The sequence below is a fragment of the Salvelinus fontinalis genome, chromosome 10 (genome assembly GCF_029448725.1).
Source record: "Salvelinus fontinalis isolate EN_2023a chromosome 10, ASM2944872v1, whole genome shotgun sequence".
NCBI lineage: Eukaryota > Metazoa > Chordata > Actinopteri > Salmoniformes > Salmonidae > Salvelinus > Salvelinus fontinalis.
Window position 1 is genome coordinate 28,910,484 of NC_074674.1, and position 24,991 is coordinate 28,935,474.

General features: G+C 43.4%; 2 protein-coding genes across 2 annotated transcripts; both read right to left on the reverse strand.

The window, feature by feature from the left end:
• Positions 1 to 598: 598 nt before the first annotated feature.
• Positions 599 to 3,122, reverse strand: LOC129863232 (RDS/peripherin-like protein xRDS35). Its single transcript, XM_055935142.1, has 4 exons — positions 2,973 to 3,122; positions 1,422 to 1,852; positions 994 to 1,240; positions 599 to 790 (listed from the first exon to the last, which is right to left on the reverse strand). The coding sequence occupies exons 1-4, from the start codon at positions 3,120 to 3,122 to the stop codon at positions 599 to 601; spliced, it is 1,020 nt and encodes a 339-aa protein (XP_055791117.1).
• Positions 3,123 to 18,459: 15,337 nt separating this feature from the next.
• On the reverse strand, positions 18,460 to 23,763 carry LOC129863935 (sororin-B-like). The gene is made up of 5 exons (XM_055936391.1): positions 23,438 to 23,763; positions 22,935 to 23,002; positions 22,731 to 22,799; positions 22,109 to 22,627; positions 18,460 to 20,951 (listed from the first exon to the last, which is right to left on the reverse strand). Exons 1-5 carry the CDS (start codon positions 23,469 to 23,471, stop codon positions 20,832 to 20,834), a joined length of 810 nt encoding a protein of 269 aa, XP_055792366.1. The 5' UTR covers positions 23,472 to 23,763; the 3' UTR covers positions 18,460 to 20,831.
• Positions 23,764 to 24,991: the final 1,228 nt, after the last annotated feature.

A 24,991-nucleotide genomic window follows, 5' to 3' on the forward strand; every position in this document is an offset into this window, starting at 1 on the left:
GTTTTTTATTTCTCCTTTGGGGAGTATATGTAATTGATTAAACAATCGAAAAGCTTGTTTAATCATGGAGAATTGTGGAGGGTTTGGGGTGAGGTTAATGTGATTAATATGTGCCTGTATTGTGTGTGTGTGTGTTAGCGCAGCCATGGATACCTAAGACTGAGGTGCATTGTCCCCGGACAACTGATGCAAAAAATATATTAGCCCTCAAGTGACTGAAATAGATTACAACATTCATGTCACTCGTTTAGGCAGAATTTCTCAAACTCTTTGCCCTAGCACTCCACAGCTGATTCAAATAATCAAAGCTTGATGATGACTTCATTATTTGAATCAGCTGTGTAGTGCTAGGGCAAAAATCAAAACGTGCACCCCTTGAGGTCCCCAGGACCGAGTTTGGGAAACACTGCATTTAGAGGTAAAAGATTAAACACAGAAATATATCAGCATTAAAATGGATTGTGATGTCAAAAAAATACCAGATTAATTGACCAGTGTCTAGTTAGATTATTTATCACCCAATAAAATCCCACGTTTGTCCCCTACACCACCCTGTCTGAAACATTTTGATTTCTCCACTTTATCTGGCGGGGGTCGCCTAAGCTTCAGTGTCTTCACTGCCCACCTGGTTCAGCTGAAGGAAAACCAGCACAGGAGTCACATACTCCATGATCGTCTCCTTCACCCCTTTCTCCAGCAGGTAGCCCTCAGTCTCAATCTCAGTGTTCTCCTGCCCTGCCAACGCTTCCATGGTTGTCTGCAGGTACCGCAGACTTACCAGCACAGATGACTGGAGGGAAAGGATAGGAGAGGGAAGAGAACGGAGAAAGGTTATACAGGAGGATGTTGGATATACTGCATTAGTACTCAACAGCGAGCTACAAGTATAATTGTGGCCACTCACAGGAGTCCGGGAGCCTTCTGATTGCCACACAGGACATTAGCTTACTTTTAAGTGTATAGGTTGATATGTACTGTATATCTGCACAGTACCTGCAGCAGGAAGACAGACAGGACCCCAGCACCAATAGTGTTCATCAGGCCCATGTAGTAGTTGACTAGAGCTTCCCTGCAGCCGCGGATGTAGATGTTGAGCTCCTCGGTCTGGTGCTCATAGCTGTAGTGGGCTGAGTTGTTGGTGAGGCGGTCCTGGATGCAGGGTCTTGGGGAACTGGGGTTGCAGCAGCTGAAAGGGACCCCATCAAACAGGTAACGACCGTCCACGTTGCTCTTAACACGGCTAAAGAAGAAGAGAGGAGAGAAGGGAAGTAAATAGAGAATAAACGGTCTACGTCATGCCTTTGTATTACCTCAACCATCTCATTTCCTATAACCTTAATTATTTATTTAAGTTATAATCTGACATGGGATTCTTCCTTTACCAAAGACTGTCAGACTGCTCCCGGTCCTCTAATACTCACTCCTTCACTTCCTTAGAGCTAAAGTCTAGGTAGCGGTTGCTGATCCATTGGACCTCGAACCAGTCCTTGAAGTCGGTGTTTCCGCAGCAACGGAACTCCATCTGCAGGCGGTCAATGGTCTGCTTCTGGAAACAGCGGCCGGGGGTATCTGTGTCCTTGTAGAATCGGATGCCGTTCTTCAGGCCGATCTTCAGGGAGGACTCCAGATTCCCCTTCATGGCACAGCTCATGATCACAGCCATCAACATGAGCAGGGTGAAGAGGAGGGAAACACCCCAGTAGGGTTGCATGAAGGTTTTCCAGCGGGGAAAGCGTCCGGCGTCCAGCGCATCCTGGCACATACGGCCTGCGAAGTAGTTGATACCCAGAGAGGCCAGACCCACTATCATCAGGGTGTTGGGCACAGCATGGATCTCTGTGTTGTCCATTACCTGTAGGCAGAAGAACCTCATGCATCAGTGATGCAGCAAACTATACAGTATAAACTGATATGTTAGGCTGTCAACCCATTGATCCCATATTTAAGGAAAAGTGAACATGTAGAGGTCAGTGAATAATCTCATGGTTTACAGTGGGGAACATAACTAAAGGCTATATTGTATATTGGAGGAAATCAATTAGGTTGTTTTTATTTTTACTGAAATTGAACATAAATATTTGCTGCAAAAGGCTGCATTGAGAGGAATTTTGTTTCTGTTGATGTACTCAACAAGTGCAATAATTGACCGTATATTATTCCAAATACTGTAATCTCAAGAGATAGATGATGAATAGGATCATAATAAAACTGTCAATCACTCAGTCACTCCACATTCTGTTGGTCAGCTCATCTTATCCCTATTATGAGCTTATCACCGGTATGTTCAGACCAGAGACAGTTTCCCCTTGTTCATAAAGTTCACATCTAACCACCTATCCAATAGATCTGTAGATACTTCATCCCAATCCCACTCATGAGAGCATTATCAAAGGCTCCTGAATTCTACATGAGATGTTATCTTCAACACTCCAATGCATGTCATTGTCATCTAGAAACACTCAAAAAATGTACTCTTAATTTAAGCTCCAATACACTCAAATAAGGTGTAATGAAATTCCCCCCCTTTCACCCTCATGCTTTTCCTGCAGTGTATGATCAGAAGTTTACAAGTATCACTCTGATTCAGGCATACTGTAGAACTTCACTGAATACACCCTGAGAAAGTGAAGCTTATGGATAAGTCATATGTATTGTATTGGAAGAACCCTAATGGCGTTGTACGTGCTTAGAAAAAAGGGTTCCAAAAGGGATATTAGGCTGTCCCCATAGGAAAACACTTTTTGGTTCCAGGTAGAACCATTTCTGGTTCCAGGTAGAACTATTTTGGGTTTCATGTGGAACCCTCTGGGGAAAGGCTTCTACATCAAACCCAATAGGCTTCTACCTGGAACCAAAAATGGTTTTCAAAGGGGTTTCTATGGGGACAGCCGAATAACCCTTTTAGTTTCTAAAATAGCAAACATTTTCTAAGAGCGTACAGTGTAAAGCTGTAGAGCGTTGCAGTAGCCTACCTCTGCCCTCCTGCGGAGCTCGGTCTTGAGGAAGCAGCCCAGGGTGAAGGTGAACGCTCCGGCCAGTGTGGCCATCCAGGAGAGCAGCCACAGCCCCTGGGCCAGCTTCACCCTCTTCTCAAAAGGGAACTTCATCTTCATCAGCACCATGGTGGTGGTGGCAGCCCACGGAGGCTCCGAGGGTTACTGGGAGAAATAAATTAGGAATGTGGTGATGAAGGGATGATGAGTTGGATCTGAGGGGAAGGAGGAGAGTGCAGCGACTGACTGCTGGAATGATCTGAGAGGCGACCTGGAAAGGGTGGGTAAGGTCAAAGGTGAAGAAGAGTAAGTCTGGAAAAACTTGAAGTGCAACAGGTAGAATTCAGAATTTTAAATGGAGTTGACTGATTCGATGAGTGTTTTTCAAAGGAGAGATGGTAAGAGGATTCTTGTAGGAGAAAGAAGGGTTTGTAATCCAAAAGCAAATAAGGAATAATCAGACCAAAATGGTTTAGTGAACAAAATCTGTGGGGAGAAATAAAAGCCACAAAATACTGAACGTTGTATCTTAATTGGTATCTTAATTGGTATCTCCTGGATTTGTTAGTGGCGGTGTGTCAAAGTTCACCTGCTTGATCCCCCCAAAAAGTTATTAAAGAAAGTCCAGGTGACCCTTTAGTCCTGTTCTAGCACCTGTGTGCCCATGCTTAGGTAGATGAGACACAATGGATTTGGACAATGTTGGACATCGGGAGAGTCTTAGCACTAATCCCTCACCTGTCCTATTAAACAGGCCTTTCCAATTGGAATCCAGGCCACTGTCTGGTCAGCAAAGCCAGCCTCCCTTGAACCAGGGGTGGGGACATAGATGAGCTCTGACTAACCAAATTGAAGATGACAGGGTGAAAGATACTGTATAAGCATGGGCACTGATACATTTGCCACTCTATAACCTATAACCTCTCTGAAATGTTAACATGAAGCTAATAATAATTATATATATTTTTAACTATGTGTATGGCCTTGCTCTCAAGCACTGTGGTCAACATTTATTGGTGATTGATATCAATTTTGATTAGATTGAAATCGTCAAATATATATCCCATGACCACAAATCAATATGTTTTACTAACACATCTGGTTATCATGAATATACTGTAAAGTCTGAAAAGGATGCAGGTAAGCACTAGTGAAAATGATCTACAAGCATATTGGTAATAAACTCACCAAGGATATACTATACCAAGTTACTCTTCCTTGATGGAATTGAGAGGGGGAAAGAAAGAAAGAGAGTGAGAGAGACAGGGAGAGAGGGGGAAAGTGAGGATAATCCTGTCTAAAGCTCCTGTAACAGCCTCAACAGGGTGAGTTTAAACTAACATGGAAAACCATTTCCAGCCTAAAAACCTAAGGTAGATAGAGGACATGGACTTCTCTGTTTACTGGGTGGTTTTGTGACAGTAACACACATTTTAAACTGCCATGATGTGGCTTGCTCTTGACAATTCAGAAGAATATACATGTGACACACTCAATGGGTTGCCACTAGTTATCACAACCACAATAATGGCTAAAACCTGCCTATTTCTACAATTTTGATTTTAAACCTAACCCTAATCTTACATTAATACCAAAAAGAACATTTTTGTTTTCATGAATTTTTACGATATAGCCAATTTTCACTTTGTGGCTGTGGTAACTAGTAACGACCATAAAGAAGGTGGACTGACATGACCTTATGAAAGTACATCAGTGTTAATAAAACCTTGGGACAAGCCAACCCCTAAGTTAAGATAGCAGGTGAAAAAATATGCTTGAGTGGAGTCCCCACATCCGTTTTTCAGGGGAAACGGAAGTTAGGTTGAAAATACCCTGGAAACATCCGCTTCATTGCCAACCTTGCCAACTTTGCCAACTTAGTGCCAACTTAGGGGCACTCTCCTAACTTAGGAGAGTGCCCCTAAGTTAACAGGCCACTAAAATGGCCTGAGAAATGGGTAGAAAATACATTTACCCATATATTACTCATATCTCAGTAAAGCTGCTGCATGCAGAGAAACCATAAATCAAAGAGTGGCTCCCCTTGGTGATAACTGACTGACTAACTCTCCTCCCCCTCAATCTAAAGCTGTCACCTTCTAACATATTCAACTGAATCAATTGTGATAGATGTTTTATGGAATTATTTGATGTTAATAAATTTGTAAATTATAGGTGACTATATTTATTGAGAACATTCAGACACATTTATAGGACACAACACAACGATAAAAATACAGACAGTAGCAGCTCTACAGTGCTAAACCATATCACACAAGGTTAATTTCAATTATGATCAACCTAGGGAATTAGAACAGGGTGAAATATGGTGATAGCAACCGCCATTTCTAAATAATAAATATGTAACATATACTGTAAATAGTGGAAATCTATCTATCACTGGTCCTGTAATACACCATGGAGGACAGAGGTATGGATTGGAGGGCGAGGCAGCAGAGAGCATGGCAGCATAGACATCACAACACACTGTGCTTTCCTCAAATGTTGACATGTGACACAGTGACTATGATTTTGGTTGAAAATCTGTTCCCAACATGTCTCTGCTAGGTTGAAGATAAATAAATGTTGCTTATAGTATTTTTTCAACTTTGCCTATATGCTTCTTCCAATCCATCCAAACATCTTTACTATGGTCACCAGCAGGAAATCCCATACAGGACAAAACAGAAATGTCATGTGGCATAATAACATTGCTTATAGTGTATCATACATACACTACCGTTCAAAAGTTTGGGGTCACTTAGAAATGTCCTTGTTTTTGGAAGAAAAGCTAATTTTTGTCCATTAAAATAACATAAAATTGATTAGAAATACAGTGTAGACATTGTTAACGTTGTAAATGACTATTGTAGCTGGAAACGGCAGATTTTTTATGAAATATCTACATAGGCGTCCAGAGGCGATTTATCAGCAACCATCACTCCTGTGTTCCAATGACATGTTGTGTTAGCTAATCCAAGTGTATAATTTTAAAAGGCTAATTGATCATTAGAAAACTCTTTTACAATTATGTTAGTGTAACGGATGTGAAATGGCTAGCTAGTTAGCGGGTACGCGCTAGTAGCATTTCAATCAGTTACGTCACTTGCTCTGAGACTTAAGTAGTGTTGCCCCTTGCTTTGCAAGGGCCGTGGCCTTTGTGGAGCGATGGGTAACGATGCTTCGTGGGCGACCGTCGTTGATGTGTGCAGAGGGTCCCTGGTTCGCGCCCGTGTCGGGGCGAGGGGACGGTTTAAAGTTATACTGTTACATTGATGCTGTTGACCCGGATCACTGGTTGCTGCGGAAAAGGAGGAGGTTGAAAGGGGGGTGAGTGTAACGGATGTGAAATGGCTAGCTAGTTAGCGGGTACGCGCTAGTAGCATTTCAATCAGTTACGTCACTTGCTCTGAGACTTAAGTAGTGTTGCCCCTTGCTTTGCAAGGGCCGTGGCTTTTGTGGAGCGATGGGTAACGCTGCTTCGTGGGTGACTGTTGTCGATGTGTGCAGAGGGTCCCTGGTTCGCGCCCGGGTCGGGGCGAGGGGACGGTGTAAAGTTATACTGTTACATTAGCACAGCTGAAAACTGTTGTTCTGATTAAAGAAGCAATAAAACTGGCCTTCTTTAGACTAGTTGAGTATCTGGAGCATCAGCATTTGTGGGTTCGATTACAGGCTCAAAATGGCAAGAAACTATTTATTTATTTCTGTTCTGAGAAATGAAGGCTATTCAATGCAAGAAATGCCTAGAAGGCCAGCATCTATGGAATCGCCTCTTCACTGTTGACGTTGAGACTGGTGTTTTGCGGATACTATTTAATGAAGCTGCTAATTGAGGACTTGTGAGGCGTCTGTTTCTCAAACTAGACACTCTAATGTACTTGTCCTCTTGCTCAGTTGTGCACCCGGGCCTCCCACTCCTCTTTCTATTCTGGTTAGCCAGTTTGCGCTGTTCTGTGAAGGGAGTAGTACACAGCGTTGTATGAGATCTTCAGTTTCTTGGCAATTTCTCGCATGGAATAGCCTTCATTTCTCAGAACAAGAAAAGACTGATAAGTTTCAGAAGAAAGTTCTTTATTTCTGGCCATTTTGAGCCTGTAACCGAACCCACAAATGCTGATGCTCCAGATACTCAACTAGTCTAAAGAAGGCCAGTTGTATCGCTTCTTTAATCAACACAACAGCTTTCAGCTGTGCTAAGATACTTGCAAAATGGTTTTCTAATGATCAATTAGCCTTTTAAAATGATAAACTTGGATTAGCTAACACAACGTGCCATTGGAACGCAGGAGTGATGGTTGCTGATAATGGACCTCTGTACGCCTATGTAGATATTCCTTTATTTTAATTTTAAATCAGCCGTTTACAGCTACAATAGTCATTAACAATGTCTACACTGTATTTCTGATCAATTTTGTTATTTTAATGGACAATTTTGGGGGGATTTCTTTCAAAAACAAAGACATTTCTAAGTGACCCCTAACTCTTGAAAGGTAGTGTATCTCACTGGACTGTTGCATGCCTCTGGTGACCACAATTATAATGGTGATTCAGTTTTACATTATGTCATGTTGCTTTTTCCATCATATCAACATGGAGACATAAACATCAATATTATAAGATAAAACATAGTTTGCATGCAAGAAGAATAAATATGTTTCTTTGTTTTCTCCAAGGATTCTTAACTATTACTTTAGGGAGGAAACCTTTATATATTTTAGCAGTTGGAACCATACACACCAGACCACACGATCCATCCCCAAATTCTGTTTTCATTTTATCACCATTAACTAAAACCGGTCTTAAGAAAGCTTGTTTCCAATCCACCGTGAATGTCCAACGGATACTATTTGTAGTAAATATTTGATGGTATACATTGTCCAAACTACACCTTGCATTATGTCTGTCTGGAGGTGAATTAATTTATGAGGACAAACAAAGTATATCTATATACATGTCTTACATCTTACCTAAGGACCTACATTCTGTGAAACACTTGTCGTCTTATCTAACATGCACACACCGAGAGAAAGACACACACCAACCAGTATAATGAATTATGCACAAGAGGTTCTGAAAGGATCTATTTTCTATAAATCAGTGGAACCGGCGAGATTCGGCCGTGGTCTCCATGGTGATGGGAAAGCACTGGGCTGTGAAGTTCTCGGTGCTCTGCTATGCTGAGACGGGAGGGAGGCCTGGACAGTGTTTCCCGGAGAGATTGCACCCGAGAACAGGAGGTATCAAAGCGACGTGATTTTTGTTTGATGTTACCTCTGGAGGACATCAAAGCCATTCCCTGCATAGCGTAACAACAACAACAAAAACACACCAGGACATGTTTTTGACTATGAATAGAGAAAAATATCATATATATCAAAACGTGGAGCTGGGGATCCTCGATCTACAACTTGGGCCGCTTGCCTTAATAATAGCTTCAGGTGCAGAACAAAAATAATGTTTGAAAGTTTCTTTCTTACTTGTTGCTGGCTGTTTTTTTAATGATGAATAATATTTAGGCCTGGAAACTTTCAAATCAGATTTAAATAATTGAATTATAATTTAAATTATTATTATTAAATTGGTTATAAAGACCAATTCTGTTGCTTTATGTTTAAAATACAACATACTCATAGATGAATTATGAATATCAAATGTAATAAAAATCACTCTTAAGTTGAATTACTTAAACAACCATGCACCAACCCAGTCAACATCTGTGTCTCTGTGAAGAGATCAGGTGTCACAGCTGTGTTCTTTCCCCATTCAGCACTTTGTCCGGTATCCCTTGTCCTCCCCCTCGCTAGGCTGCAGCTGGCAGATGAAGTGGTTGAGCATATTTTGGGCCGACTGCAAGTTTTCCAGACTGCTGCCAGGATCTGCCTCCGTGGTATCCACACCGCCATCATCAGCCATGTCCCCGCTCCTTGTCCTCCAGTTATGGATGATCTCATCTTCTGAGTCATCCATGGTACCGTCCTCTGGTTGGTGGAGGTCCATCATGGCCTCTGTGCCCTTCAGCTGGCCATGCTGCTGCTCCTCCTGTCTTTGATTCTTCCCCCTACAGGAGGGGATCTCATCCAGACTGGCTGACAGGATGCGGATGGGAGAGCCTAGTTTGCGGCTCGCAGTGGCCCTGTACACATCCTCTGTTGGGCCATCAGCTGAGCTCCTGAAAATGGTGGTGAGGGTGACACCATCTATGGGGGCTGGTAAGGTCTCAGAGTGAATGGTAACATGGAGATGGGGGACTTGCTGGGAGCGGAGAGGGTGTTGTCTGACAATCTCCTCACTCCCTGACTCACTCTCTGTCTCTCCCTCTCCCTGCCCTGCCCTGCGAATACGCTCTTGTCTCCACGGTTGAAACGCTGTACCACCATGATGATCTCCCCCTGACCTCAGAACACATTTTGGAGCCTCATCCCCCATTTCCGACCAATCAGATTCCTCCTCTTCTGGCAATGTTCCCAGCGATAGGTCCTCCCCTGTGGCGGTGACCTTTCCATAATGCTGACTATCCATGAACTGGACCGGTGGTGGCGCAACTGGGAGATTTAATTGATTGACAGAATCATCTCGGTGGAAATGTTGGTCCAAGGCTTCTTGCAGCAATGATGTTACCTAAAGGGTGAAGGAGTAATCAATCGGTTCGTCAATCATGATCAAACGTTAAAAACACAGAACAGAATACAGACATGTTGTTGACAGAGAACAACGCACAATTATACATCAAGAAAAAAAGAGAAAAAAATCAACACTAAAAGACAAATCATAGCTTCATAACAATGTTTTTTTTTAGAAACAATGGGTTATGTAAAACAACATTTATTAACTACATGCACTCGAAACAAAAACAATGGTTTCTATTGGTGGTTTTACTCTCAACTAAAATGGGCATGATGAATAAACAGAAGGTCAAACTAAAGGGAGATTTGGATGGTGAAAGGTAGGAGACATTTTATACTATACAAAGAGGAACATAGTTACAATTTGCTACATTGTGTAAGTGCATACCATGCACTATAGCTGATTCTTATTGCAATGCATTCCTAGGTTGGGGCTCGAGGGTCAGGGGATCATAGAGGTCAGGCAAATTTGTTTCAGGGCCTGTACTAGTAGTATTTTTCTGTACTTGGCCACTCTGGTCTGGTTTTGCGCACGTTTTAGGTTGTCTTTTTGTCTCGGCTAGATCTGTTCATCAGGAGTTCTCACGTTAATAGTCTCCATGCTGTGGATGGTGTTCTTGGCTGAGGACAGCTGATCTGTCATGGCTGTGATGCGCTGGTTCAGATGCTCACGCTCCCCATCCATACTCTGAGCCTGACAGACCACACACATAAGACAGAACAAACATAAACATGATGAAAATGGTGATACAATTTTCCAGATATGTGAACAAAATCCCTTCTATTGACGTATCTAATGTATACTTGTATGCAAAATGAGCTTTTGATCTTCTGGTGCCTCACCACTGAATGAAGCTTCTGCTCCAGGAGATTTTTGGTCTGTTGAGTGTAGGAGTTGTTATCTGTAAGTCTGAAATGGGAGAGAGATACATAAGGACTGTAAGAGGTACAATAATAGCACTATCTAAGCTTGACAATGTCATGCATATTAACTCAAAATGAATGCTGATTTGAATTTTTGTAAACTTTTGAATGAGTTCCTGTAAAAGGCAAATAAAATGGATTGGAACTGCCACTCCTCTCTGAACCCCTTCATAATTCTGGAGGAACCCGTCCCAACGTCTCAATCCACCCCTGACCTTTTGAATTTGTCCAGGAGGTTGCTCAGCTCGACACAAGTGTTCTGTAGTTCTGACTCAAGGAGCTGGTGACTGCTCTTAAACTCTGTGCCCATGCACTCCATTCGCACGACAGTCTGGCACAAACTGTGGTGCAGATCCTCATTTTGCTCCTGAAGCATCCTGAATGAAGTATGGGAGCGGAGGGGGAGGGGTTTAGTGCTCAGTTAGATAATAATGTGTATCTTCAAGAAAAATATTTATTGTTAAACAACAAACATATGGAAGAGAGGATTTTAAAAAAAACTTTATTTTCTCAATTAAAAATTATTCCCCCAATAAACAATAAGACGGAGATCAAATTAAACAAAATCAAACTCACATTATTCGATTAACCTCGGATGCTTCCTGTATAGGAAGGACAAAAAACAAAAAAAGTTTTACAGTCGTCCACAACGTGCATTTCAGAAATAGAAATTGATTCTGTAGCTTCTAGTTAATAGACATTGATAACCAATAGGGACACATTGTGTGATAATTTGATGTGCATGAGTTTGCATGTGATCACTTTTTCCATGTGTCATCCATGATTACGTAGTTAGGAAGGAGCCTGCATGTTTAATTCCACAATCGATGGAAAACAAATGAGTGGAACATTCTTACATAATTGCTTAATTAAGAATGTAAAACACGTTCAACAGTACCAAATGGTCAATAAATATACAGTATACTGTAGATAATGCTTGACATAATTAGCGATAATGATAAACCCAACCCCCGGAGCAATGTCATACTTTATGTAGAGAGGTAGTTGAGCCGCTGTAGCCCGTCTGCCGCTCGTCCTGACTCGTGGGGCTGCTGGTATTCCTGGAAGAACCAGACTTGCTGGAATGGGACAATGACTCCAGCTCTGTAGCTGTGGCACTGACAGGAAAGTGCTCCTTAGAATGGCTTGATGGGCTGTGGTGACCATCATGGTGCTGATGGTGGTGCTGTGTGTCTGCAGGTGAGGGATGTTGGTGAGATTCAGAATTGGAAGGATGGTGGTGATTATGAGATTCTGGGTTGGCAGAAATGTGATGGGGTTCAGAATGGGAGTGTGAATGGTGAGATCCTGAATGAGAAAGGTGGTGGTGGGAATCTTGGTGGGAACTATGGTGGTGATGGAGAGATTCTGTATGCGAGCCATGGTGTTGGAAAGATTCTGTATGGGAGCCATGGGGATCGTGAGATTCTGTATGGGAGCCATGGGGATCGTGAGATTCTGGATGGGAGCCATGGGTATCGTGAGATTCTGGATGGGAGCCATGGGGATCATGAGATTCTGGATGGGAGCCATGGGGATCGTGAGATTCTGGATGGGAGCCATGGGGATCATGTGATTCTGGATGGGAGCCATGGGGATCATGTGATTCTGGATGGGAGCCATGGGGATTGTGAAATTCTGGATGGGAGCCATGGGGATCATAAGATTCTGGATTAGAGTCTCGGTGATGGAGAGATTCTGTATGGGAGCCTTGGGGATTGTGAGATTCTGTATGCGAGCCATGGGGATCATAAGATTCTGGATGAGAGCCACGGTGATGGAGAGATTCTGGATGGGAGCCTCGGTGATGGAGAGATTCTGGATGGGAGCCTCGGTGATGGAGAGATTCTGGATGGGAGCCTCGGTGATGGAGAGATTCTGGATGGGAGCCCTGGTGATGGAGAGATTCTGGATGGGAGCCCTGGTGATGGAGAGATTCTGGATGGGAGCCCTGGTGATGGAGAGATTCTGGATGGGAGCCCTGGTGATGGAGAGATTCTGGATGGGAGCCCTGGTGATGGAGAGATTCTGGATGGGAGCCTCGGTGATGGAGCGATTCTGGATGGGAGCCCTGGTGATGGAGAGATTCTGGATGGGAGCCGCGGTGATGGAGAGATTCTGGATGGGAGCCGCGGTGATGGAGAAATTCTGGACGGGAGGCGCGGTGATGGAGAGATTCTGGATGAGAGCCGCGGTGATAGAGAGATTCTGGATGGGAGCCGCGGTGATGGAAAGATTCTGGATGGGAGCCCTGGTGATCATGAGATTCTGGATGGGAGATGTGGTGATAGAGAGAATCTGGATGGGATCTGTGGTGATGGAGAGATTCTGGATGGGATCTGTGGTGATGGAGAGATTCTGGATGGGAGCCGTTGTGATGGAGAGATTCTGGATGGGAGCCGTGGTGAGGCTGAGATTCTGGATGGGAGCCATGGTGATGGAAAGATTCTGGATGGGAGCCATGGGAATGGAGAGATTCTGCATGGGTGCCGTGGTGATGCTGAGATTCTGAATGGGAGACGTGGTGATGGTGTGAATCTGGGTGGAGAGGATTGTGGTGGTGTCCATGGTGATGAGTTGGGCTGTGGTGGTCTCCATGGTGATGGGGATGAGTTTGGCTGTGGTGGTCTCCATGGTGATGGTGATGAATTGGGCTGTGGTGACCTTCATGGTGATCAGAATGACTTGGGCTGTGATGGTCTCCATGGTGATGGGAAAGTGTTGGGCTGTGATATTCTCCATGGTGATGAGTTGGGTTTTGGTGGTCTCCGTGGTGTTGGGGATGAGTTTGGCTGTGGTGGTCTCCATGGGAATGGTGAAAAGTTGGGCTGTGGTGGTCTCCATGGTGATGGTGATGGGTTGGGCTGTGGTGGTCTCCATGGTGATGGGGATGGCTGGGGCTGTGGAGGACCCCATGGTGATGAGAATGGCTTAGGCTGTGGTGGTCTCCATGGTGATGGGGATGAGTTCGGCTGTGGTGGTCTCCATGGTGACGGGGATGAGTTGGGCTGTGGTGGTCTCCATGGTGATGGGGATGACTAGGGTTGTGATGATCTCCATGGTGATGGGAAAGTGTTTGGCTGTGAAGGTCTCCATGGTGATGGGAGTGAGTTGGGCTGTGATGGTCTCCATGGTGATAGGGGTGAGTTGGGTTTTGGTGGCCTCCATGGTGTTGGGGATGACTGGGGCTGTGGTGGACTCCATGGGGATGAATTTGGCTGTGTTGGTTTCCATGGTGATGAGTGTGGTTATGGTGGTCTCCATGGTGATGGGGATGAGTTGGGCTGTAGTGGTCTCCATGGTGATGGGGATGAGTTGGGCTGTTGTGGTCTCCATGGTGATGAGGATGAGTTGGGCTGTGGTGGTCTCCATGGTGATGAATTGGGCTGTGGTGGTTTCCATGGTGATGAGTGTGGTTATGGTGGTCTCCATGGTGATGGGGATGAGTTTGGCTGTGGTTGTCTCCATGGTGATGAGTTGTACTGTGGTGGTCTCCTTGGTGATTGGGATTAGTTGGGCTGTGGTGGACTCCATGGTGATGGGGATGATTTGGGCTGTGGTGGTCTCCATGGTGATGGGGATTAGTTGGGCTGTGGTGGTCTCCATGATGATGGGAATGAGTTGGGTTGTGGTGGTCTCCATGGTGATGGGGATGAGTTGGGCTGTGGTGGTCTCCATGGGGATGAGTTTGGCTGTGGTGATCTCCATGGGGATGGTGATGGGTTGAGCTGTGGTGGTCTCCATGGTGATGGAGATGACTGGATCTGTGGAGGTCCCCATGGTGATGGGGATGACTGGGGCAGTGGAGGTCTCCATGGGGATGAGTTGGGCTGTGTTGGCCTCCATGGAGATGGGGATGACTGGAGCTGTGGAGGTCCCCATGATCACGGGAGTGGCTTGGGCTGTGGTGGTCTCCATGGGGATGAATTTGGCTGTGGTGGTGTCCATGGTGATGGGGGTGAGTGGGGCTGTGGTGGTCTCCATGGTGATGAGTTGGGATGTGGTGGTCTCCATGGTGATGGGGATGAGTTGGGCTGTGGTGGTCTCCATGATGATGGGAATGAGTTGGGCTGTGGTGGTCTCCATGATGATGGGAATGAGTTGGGCTGTGGTGGTCTCCATGATGATTAGTTTGGCTGTGGTGGTCTCCATGGGCATGAGTTGGGCTGTGGTGGTCTCCATGGAGATGAGTTGGGCTGTGGTGGTCTCCATGGCGATGGGGATGGCTTGGGCTGTGGTGGTCTCCATGGTGATGCTTTGGGCTTTGGTGGTCTCCATGGTGATGAGATGAACTTTGAAGACCTCTGTGATGGTGGTGAGATTGAGAATGGGAGAGATGCTTGTTATGATGGTGTGGTGTTGAAGAACGGGAGTGATGTCTTGATGAGGGGCTATTTTCTGGGCTACTGCTGTCATCGGTGTGGCTGCTAGGACTGTGGTGCATGTCTCTTGCAGGCTGATGGTGGCAATGGTGTTGGTGATGCTGGTTTGCGCCAAGATGGGAGCGAGAGTGCTTGATGGAATGAGAGTGCTTCCTGGAATGGGAATGCCTACTGATATGGGAGTGAACACTAACTGTCGTAGAGCTTGCACTGCCAGGCCGACTACTCTTCTGTCTTTGCCTCTGCTCCCCTGTGCGTTCCACCTTGGGGAACCTCAGGGAGGCTTGTTCTGGGCTGCTAGGCCTGTGAGCAGCTGTGACTCCAAGAGAGGTGAGTCTGTATGGGCTGAGCACCTGCCTGGTGATCTCGTTCAGAAAGGCAGAGAACTTCAGCTTGTCCTTCACTAAGTTCTTATTGGCTACCTCCTTGCTTTCCCCCAACTCCTCCTGATCTACAATGGTATCTGCATCTCCATCCCTGTACTCACAATGGGACAGCGCCTCCATTGACTTTGCCTTGCGGACTTTGCCAGCCATTCCTACCAATTTAGCACTCTCCTGCTTCTTCAGGGTGATCTTGGCAGGGGTCAGATGAGAGGACACAGCTTTCTTTTTCTTTTTTCCTTTCAGGCTCCTTTCCTGGCTTGGGGACTTGTGGAGATAGCCTTCGTCATCTATTAAAGGAGATGTCTCATCTTCCTCATCATCATAGGCCTTCCTCCCCTCACAGATTTCAGTGCAGGACTGTGAGTACTTTGGGTTCTGCAGTGGATGTTTGTAATCCTTCACAGACTCATTTATAGTGGTCTGAGAGGACCAGGTGGATGAAGAGCCAGAGGATGACGAGGAGGAAGAGGATGATGTTAAGGAAGAGAAGGAAGATGAGAAAGATGATGATGAGGAACCAGAGGAGGAGCTGGAGGAAGTTGCTGCAATCTGAGGGTGGGAGGCCACATCATCTGTAGCATGGTGATGCGGTTGGTGTTGGTGATGAGGATGGTCAGGGGGAGAGTGGTGTGCTCTCTCATTGTGGTGGTGAGGTTGATTGTTGTGGCCATGGTGATGGTGGCAGACGATGTTGCCCTCTGATGTTGAATGGTTGCTACTGCAAGAGGAGAACAGGATGACAGCAGTGTTCAGAGACCATATTCTTAGGGCTCAGTTACACCAGTGTAGGCTGCTGAGTGGAGGACAGCTCATAATAATGCATGGAACATGGAAACCATGTGTTTGATGTATTTGACACCATTTCACTTATTCCGCTCCAACCATTACAACAATCCTGTCCTCCCCAATTAAGGTGCCACCAACCTCCTGTGAGTTACACGTTTTACAATAACGCAGTGCTGGTTAAATTAACTAGGACAGGATAAGATAATTTTTTTTAATTTAAATTTTTTCACATTTTAATATTTCTCAAAATATGTACAATGTCCAAAATGTTGAATATAAAAACAAGAAATTCCATCCAAGATTTCAGAAATTAGTGAACTAATAAACTCATTTAATCAAACATACCCATGACAATTGTGATCCTTTGACCAATCTAGCTCATGCTGGTGATGAGGATGGTGATGATAATCATGGTTGTGGTGATGGCGGAGATGGTGTTTGTGGTGATCAGTTTTTTGGTCAGCCATCTTGCAATGCTTGTGGTCCCTCTCGTGATGGTCATGGAAGTGGGGCCTGTTGTGCCTGTGGCTCCTGGTCCCCTGCTTATGCTGTACGGGAGTGAAGTACTTCTCCATCACCTGCTGCTTCCCCAAACCCAAGTCCTCCTCCACTGCTTTCGTGTGGTAGTGTGGTCTGCAACTATTCCTCTCCCTGTTTTATTTCCTTGATACTTTCTGATGATTCAAATATATTTTCTGGACCATGAATCAACTATTTGGAAAAATAACAGAATTATAGCAAAGTTAGGCCATTACTACATGCTGAATACATTTTCTGTGAGCTAATTTAACTGAGCACTTTCATAAGGGCATAATAGTTATGCTAACTTAAAACAGGCCATTAACCACATCAACTACAACTATTTTCTTCCTAAATGCAGCTACTAACTAACATCTGTTAAGTTATTCTTGAAATACTTTAAGTCAACACAAACATAATATTTCAGCAAATACTATCAATCTCAAATCACAGTCAGACTTACCGAAAACATGGTGTGAAATGTTTTAGACGTGCCAGTAATTCAAGAATCCTAATCTGTCTAAATCAAGAAACATAAAAAATCTACTTAACTCAATTAACTTGATCTTAATCATTAATTCTGATATCCTAAACCACATAAGCAGTGAGTGCTAGCACATACTCTGTCAGAGGACGCATAAGAATGACACAGGTTGAGATGATCATTGATGTTTTGTACCAGGATTCTGCCTGCACCCTCCATCTGATGTAACAATTTTCCAATTGCGGTGGAGCATGCATGAAACATCAATAAATCCTTTGCACCCATCCACTAGCCCCAAGCGATTTTTCAAATCTCATGTGAAAACTACTTCATAGACAAAACACGTGCTCTTTTTCTATTTTTATCCGATAAAATTAAACATTGGTCAGCTAATCTATTCAAGTGACATAGTATGGGCAATGTTCATTTAAAAAAATACTTATTTGTGCAACAAGCTTAGTTTACTCAATAACAATATTCAAGAATTCATTATTGTTATGTTCATGTCAAGGAAGTTTAGACTGAAACCAATATGTTGTCTGTGCATTTTCTCAAATAAAGTTGCCCTTAAGTTATGTATACAATTCAACTGTTTGGATTCCAGTGTTTAGGAGATTGACTGGTTATTAATGTCCAGCTTGCTATTGACATGCCTGTCCCTATTGTATCACTGCAAAAGACACCATGACAACGAAAATTAAGGAAAGCTTTGAGAACCCTATTGAATTACAATAGCATGTTAAGCAACCACATACCAAGAAACATGATTGTTTGCAATTAATGATCACATTCAATTACCATATCACTAGACCCTGACAGTTGGTAAGTACAGAGGGACACAAGTGCTTTCGGGATGTTTGACACCAGTTATATAGACATTAATTTTAATTAATTTCTAGCTCTGAGGTTATAGCAATACAATCCTATTGTCTGTAGTTGTCCATCGCCCGCAGCCCCTTTCCCCGAATCGATTGCCAATTGTGTGATACAGCACAACCCTCCACTCACAATCAATGGCAGTACTGCATTGAGACCCTCCAGCAAAGAGAAGGGAAGGACAAAGCAGTGTGGGGCTAATGTGAGACCCAACCCAAATATAGGTTAGATAACTCAGAAATCAAGTGACTCCTTAAATTCTAAGGACAATCTTTTTTCAGAGACCTAGAACATTGATACTTAATATAAACAAATTGACATTCAGGATCACTGGCCTGGTAAAATGTTCCTTCAAAAACTGTTTAAAGAAAAATTAATTACCTTAATGATGGCATCATGTAGTACAGTTCTAATACCAAACTCATACAAAAGGACAAAACATCTACAACTCAGTGTGTTTCGTACAACCATTATTAGACAGAATATAGCTCAAACTATTTATTATATTCATGAAACAGAAATTTGCAAAAAAGCAACCACTATAAGCTAGACCTTACAACAACAAAAATTCAATATACTGGAGTCAGTCATGAAGAAGACAGGCAATAAAGAAGTGTTAAATCTGATAATAAATTTGATCAGATAAAGTCTTAAATCCCTAAAATCTAAACCATCATACAGTTGAAGTCAGAAGTTTACATACTTAGGTTGGTGTCATTAAAACTCATTTTTCAACCATTCCACAAATTTCTTGTTAACAAACAATAGTTTTGGCAAGTCAGTTAGGACATCTACTTTGTGCATGACACAAGTAATTTTTCCAACAATTGTTTAGACAGATTATTTCACTGTATCACAATTCCAGTGGGTCAGAAGTTTACATACACTGAGTTGACTGCCTTTAAACAGCTTGGAAAATTACAGAAAATGTCATGGCTTTAGAAGCTTCTGATAGGCTAATTGACATAATTTGAGTCAATTGGAGGTGTACCTGTGGATGTATTTCAAGGCCTACCTTCAAACTCAGTGTCTCTTTGCCTGACATCATGGGAAAATCAAAAGAAATTTCAGTCAAGACCTCAGAAAAAAATGTGTAGACCTCCACAAGTCTGGTTCATCCTTGGGAGCAATTTCCAAACACCTGAAGGTACCACTTCATCTGTACAAACAATAGTACGCAAGTATAAACACCATTGGACCACGCAGCCGTCATACCGCTCAGGAAGGAGACACATTCTGTCTCCTAGAGATGAACGTACTTTGATGCGAAAAGTGCAAATCAATCCCAGAACAGTAAAGGACTCTGTGAAGATGCTGGAGAAAACAGGTACAAAAGTATCTTTATCCACAGTAAAACAAGTTCTATATTGACATAACCTGAAAGACCGCTCAGCAAGGAAGAAGCCACTGCTCCAAAACCGCCATAGAAAAGGCAGACTACGGTTTACAACTGCACATCGGGACAAAGATCGTACTTTTTGGAGAAATGTCCTCTGGTCTTATGAAACAAAAATAGAACTGTTTGGCCATAATGACCATTGTTATGTTTGGAGGAAAAAAGGGGGAGGCTTGCGACCTGAAGAACACCATCCCAACCGTGAAGCACAGGGGTGGCAGCATCATGTTGTGGGGGTGCTTTGCTGCACTTCACAAAATAGATGCCATCACGAGGGAGGAAAATTATGTGGATATATTGAAGCAACATCTCAAGACATGTCAGGAAGTTAAAGCTTGGTCGCAAATGGGTCTTCAAAATGGACAATGACCCCAAGCATACTTCCAAAGTTGTGGCAAAATGGCTTAAGGACAACAAAATCAAGGTATTGGAATAGCCATCACAAAGCCCTGACCTCAATCGAATAGAACATTTGTGGGCAGAACTGAAAAAGCGTGTGCGAGCAAGAAGGCCTACAAACCTGACTCAGTTACACCAGCTCTGTCAGGAGGAATGGGCCAAAATTCTAAAAGCTGAAATAAATCATTCTCTCTACTGTTATTCTGACATTTTACATTCTTAAAATAAAGTGGTGATCCTAACTGACCCGAGACAGGGATTCTTTACTAGGATTAAATGTCAGGAATTGTGAAAAACTGAGTTTAAATGTATTTGGCTAAGGTATATGTAAACTTCCAACTTCAACTGTATATGAGAGGAATAAACAATGACAATTAAACTAATATTTTATATGTAAAAACAGTGATGGAAGAAACCACAATGAGGGTGAGAGCACCCCCTAGAGATCAAATGTGATAAAGGAATGCATGACATACAGGTTTCAATCAAATCCAAAAGCACAAGTTCTGAAATCATAGTAGGACATGACAATCTGCCATGATAACGATTCTTAGTTTGGACATCTTTTGTCCCAAATTCTAACACTTTGGAAATTAACAAAGAAAAAAGAAAAACTAACAACATCACAGAAAATGCTTTGTAAACAAATCGTACAAGTTGATGTCAAATCGTACACCTGATGTCTGTTATCCAATTTACAATCATTTAAAATATAAAAGGGTGCTCTTCAACACAAGATAATGTCCCTGTGACCTAATGAAGTTGTCATCTCAAAAAGACAAGAAATATCAACCTATCAAAGTGACAGGAACATCAGTGAAGATAGAAGCTGGTTTTAAGATTACACAACTCGTATTAAGTCACTTTTTAAACCAATCTCACATTTAGAACGTTTAAAAGGCCTACATCTACATTTCTGTATTGTAAATGAATCCTGTTTGTTGTTCCCATAGGTGCCATATTTATGCAAATATCAACTACTTTCACACCTCATCACCTTTGAAATGCAATCATAGAAGTGTAAAAAGTTTACTTTCTCCAATCTTGGCAAAAAGGATTTCTAGTTACATGTCAAAGTCTTTGAGGATGACCTATGAGTTGATTCCACCACCAAATCAAATCCTTCCGCCTCTTCAAACTCTGCATTCATCTTTGCCGCAAGGTCGTCCAGCTCTGCCAGCTGGGTAGGAAGGAAATGGAAAAGTAGATCAACACAAAGGTACATATGTTATAGGGTCTTACACATCTCCATCTTTAAAATAGTTTAAGTGAGCAATAAGTGTTACTTCTCTTTTCTTGATTGTGTTTGGCCCTCTCTGGGGGTATCGTCAGACGGTGCCTTAGGAGGAGTTGGGAGACACTGTCTCAGCCTCCAATAGTTATGCTGCAATAGTTTGTGTGTTGGGGGGCTAAGGTCAGTCTGTTATATTTGGAGTATTTCTCCGGTCTTATCCGGTGTCCTGTGTGAATTTAAGTATGCTCTCTCTAATTCTCTCTCGGAGGACCTGAGCCCTAGGACCATGCCTCAGGACTACCTGGCCTGATGTCTCCTTGCTGTCCCCAGTCCACCTGGTCGTGCTGCTGCTCCAGTTTCAACTGTTCTGCCTGCGGCTATGGAACCCTGACCTGTTCACTGGACGTGCTACCTGTCCCAGACCTGCTGTTTTCAACTCTCTAGAGACAGCAGGAGCGGTAGAGACACTGAATGATCGGCTATGAAAAGCCAACTGACATTTACTCTTCTACAATCACTGTGATTATTATTATTTGACCCTGCTGGTCATCTATGAACATCTTGGCCATGTTCTGTTATAATCTCCACCCGGCACAGCCAGAAGAGGACTGGCCACCCCTCATAGCCTGGTTCCTTCCTTCCTTCTTTCTAGGTTCTGGCCTTTCTAGGGAGTTTTTCCTAGCCACCGTGCTTCTACACCTGCATTGCTTGACGTTTGGGGTTTTAGGCTGGGTTTCTGTACAGCACTTTGTGACATCAGCTGATGTAAGAAGGGCTTCATGAATAAGTTGGATTGAATGTACACTGTAGTCCACTATGGTTAAGTTGTTTATCAATGTTGTCAACAGTGACCGCAGTAGTATCATATGCCCTCTGTTCTCACAGAATCACATTATTGGAAAACAAGACTGTTCTCAGGCAGGCGTAGTTATAGCTAGATATGTTCAAGTTGTGGACAATTTTAGCTAACCCTATTCATAATTGTCCTAACCTGCTGCATAAGTTCTCCTAACCTCCTACGTAGTCACTTCTGCTAGTCAAATCCGTCAGGCCTGCTCTGAGAGCAGTGGGTATCCACTAATGCGATACAGTTATGGTCTCACTTTTATTTGAGGAACCTTCTTCCTCCTCCTCTTCTCCTTTACCACAGCAACACCAGGGATGTTGACATCTGGCACAGGAGCAGCACTGTCGTCCCCTTCTATCAGGGTGAAGGAGCTGACTCCACAGAATGACTTGGAGGCCTCAGGGCCCACCCTGGAACCCTCCACCTTGCGGAGAACCTGGGGTGTCTGAAGCTTCTCAAACCCAAACAGGGTCTCCCGACGCAAAGATGGGGAGGACACGTCCTGGCTTTGGGGACGCTCAAACGAACGGCCCCCTAGGCTTAGGCGGCTGTAGGACCGACGCACCTTCTGTGACCATGCTGAGTCCTCAGAGTTCGCTGCAGCCTGGGGATAGGGTGGTGAGGGGGGCAAGGGTGGTGAGGGGGGCAAGATCAGGGAGAGCATGGTGGCTTTTGGTGGAGGAACCTGGGCAGGTCCTGGGATAGAAATTTTGGCCTTCTTCAGACTGCCTTCAGACAATCTTTGTTCATTTTCTTTGTTGTCCTCTGAGGGTACCTGAAACAAAAGCAATTGTGCACATATGACTGGGCTGATATGAAATAGCAGGTAGCTTTGCAGCTTATTCTGGAAATGAATTTGCTGTGTTCTTTCAACTCACATTGAATTGTGTTTTCCTGGGCGCAATCTTCCTCACAGTGATGCTGCGTTTCACAGTGTCTGTAGGAGCCTGTGGATTACAGTAACATTATATATACTTAGACAAAGCACTGACAAGACTGAAGATACTTGCATGATGCAGTTTGACTATGTCAAAAGGTAAATTGAAATGTTACTGGTTGTGCTGACAAAATGTACTACTTACTGAGTTGGGGACACTTTGATTTGGAGAGGTCAACCGCGCTGACCTCCTTCGTGGCTGGCTGGTAGAATCTGGTATGATAAAACAAAGAATGGCACAACCATCAACATTATTGGCTTCCCTTTATACAGCTAATAATGATGTGAGATCTTTAGTTAGCAACATGACTTGACTGGTAAAGTTGAAATGACCGTTTTTTTTTGTTATCTAAAAACTTGGGAGTAATGTCGAGATGCTGTGAAGATCCAGCTGTATGCCTCAATATGAAGACTACCATCTATTTCCATAATTGTACTGTCCATCTTCGCCATTGATTTGAGATTGATGCATATAGCTAGCTGTCTAACTGAGTCTGCACAATAGGCACCATTTGACAATTTTACTGATTTAGAATTATCTCGCCATTTGAGTGAACCACACATCTGCTAATTACAGACAAGCACTACTATAAACAGAAGCACTTCTCTAAATTAAGAAATAAAGAACAAAATAGCAAACATACTGACCAGCCAAAAAGGATTGATGTGTCTCGTTGCTCATCCTTGCCGTCTGTCCAACTTACTTACTAACGTTAATACATGAATTCGGTGGGTGATTAGCTAGCAAGAATACACATGAACGTTATCTGGCTAGTAGCTATCGACAACAAGCTAGCTAACTTGAGAAATTAGTAAAACAAATTATTAATTAATTAGCAAATAAATATATCACACAAGATAATTAGGCAACAAATAACCAATGCAAAACTACGACTGAATAACTTGAGAGTAGTTCATTTTGATATAATTGGTCAGTCCTCAAAAGTTTCAAAATTACCCGCCTGGAAGTACCGGAAAAGACATTGGAGTGCAGTTCCTGTCCGTTATTTTTATTTATTTATTATTTATTTAACCTTTATTTAACTAGGCAAGTCAGTTAAGAACAAATTCTTCTTTACAAAAAGGCCTCCTGCAGGGGGGACTAAAAATAAAAACTTAAATAAAATATACAGGATAAAACACACATCACGACAAGAGAGACAACAAATCAAATCAAATCAAAGTGTATTTGTCACGTGCGCTGAATACAATGAAATGCTTACTTACAGGCTCTAACCAATAGTGCAAAAAAAGGTGACACATAATAGCACAATTGGTTGGGCACCCGTAAAACAGCTGCCATTCTTCTGGCGCCATTTTAGATCCTCCAAACACAACACTACATAAAGAGAGACCTAAAACAACAACATAGCATGGCAGCAACACATGACAACACAGCATGGTACTGTAACAACACAACACAACATGACAACAACATGGTAGCAACACAACATGGCAACAGCACAAACATGGTACAAACTTTATTGGGCACAGACAACAAAACATCATGCAAAGCAGACACAACTGTCAGTAAGAGTGTCCATGATTGAGTCTTGAAGATAGAACTGAGATAAAACTGTCCAGTTTGAGTGTTTGTTGCAGCTCGTTCCAGTCGCTAGCAGCAGTGAACTGAAAGAAAAGCGACCCAGGGATGTGTATGCTTTTGGGACCTTTAAAACACTAGAGCTTGAGGTAGGGTTAAGAGAGCTTGAGGTAGTCACCTCATACAAGTACATGGGAGTATGGCTAGACAGTACACTGTCCTTCTCTCAGCACATATCAAAGCTGCAGGCTAAAGTTAAATCTAGACTTGGTTTCCTCTATAATAATCGCTCCTGTGATACTAACATGTTTCAAGAAGACCACCATAGTCCCTGTGCCCAAGAACACTAAGGTAACCTGCCTAAATGACTACCGACCTCACGTCTGTAGCCATGAAGTGCTTTGAGAGGCTGGTCACCCACTCTAATTTGCATACCGCCCTAACAGATCCACAGATGATGCAATCTCTATTGCACTCCACACTGCCCTTTCACACCTGGACAAAGGGAACACCTATGTGAGAATGTTATTCATTGACTGCAGCTCAGCATTCAACACTATAGTGCCCTCAAAGCTCATCACTAAGCTAAGGACCCTGGGACTAAACACCTCCCTCTGCAACTGGATCCTGGACTTCCTGACAGACCACCCCCAGGTGGT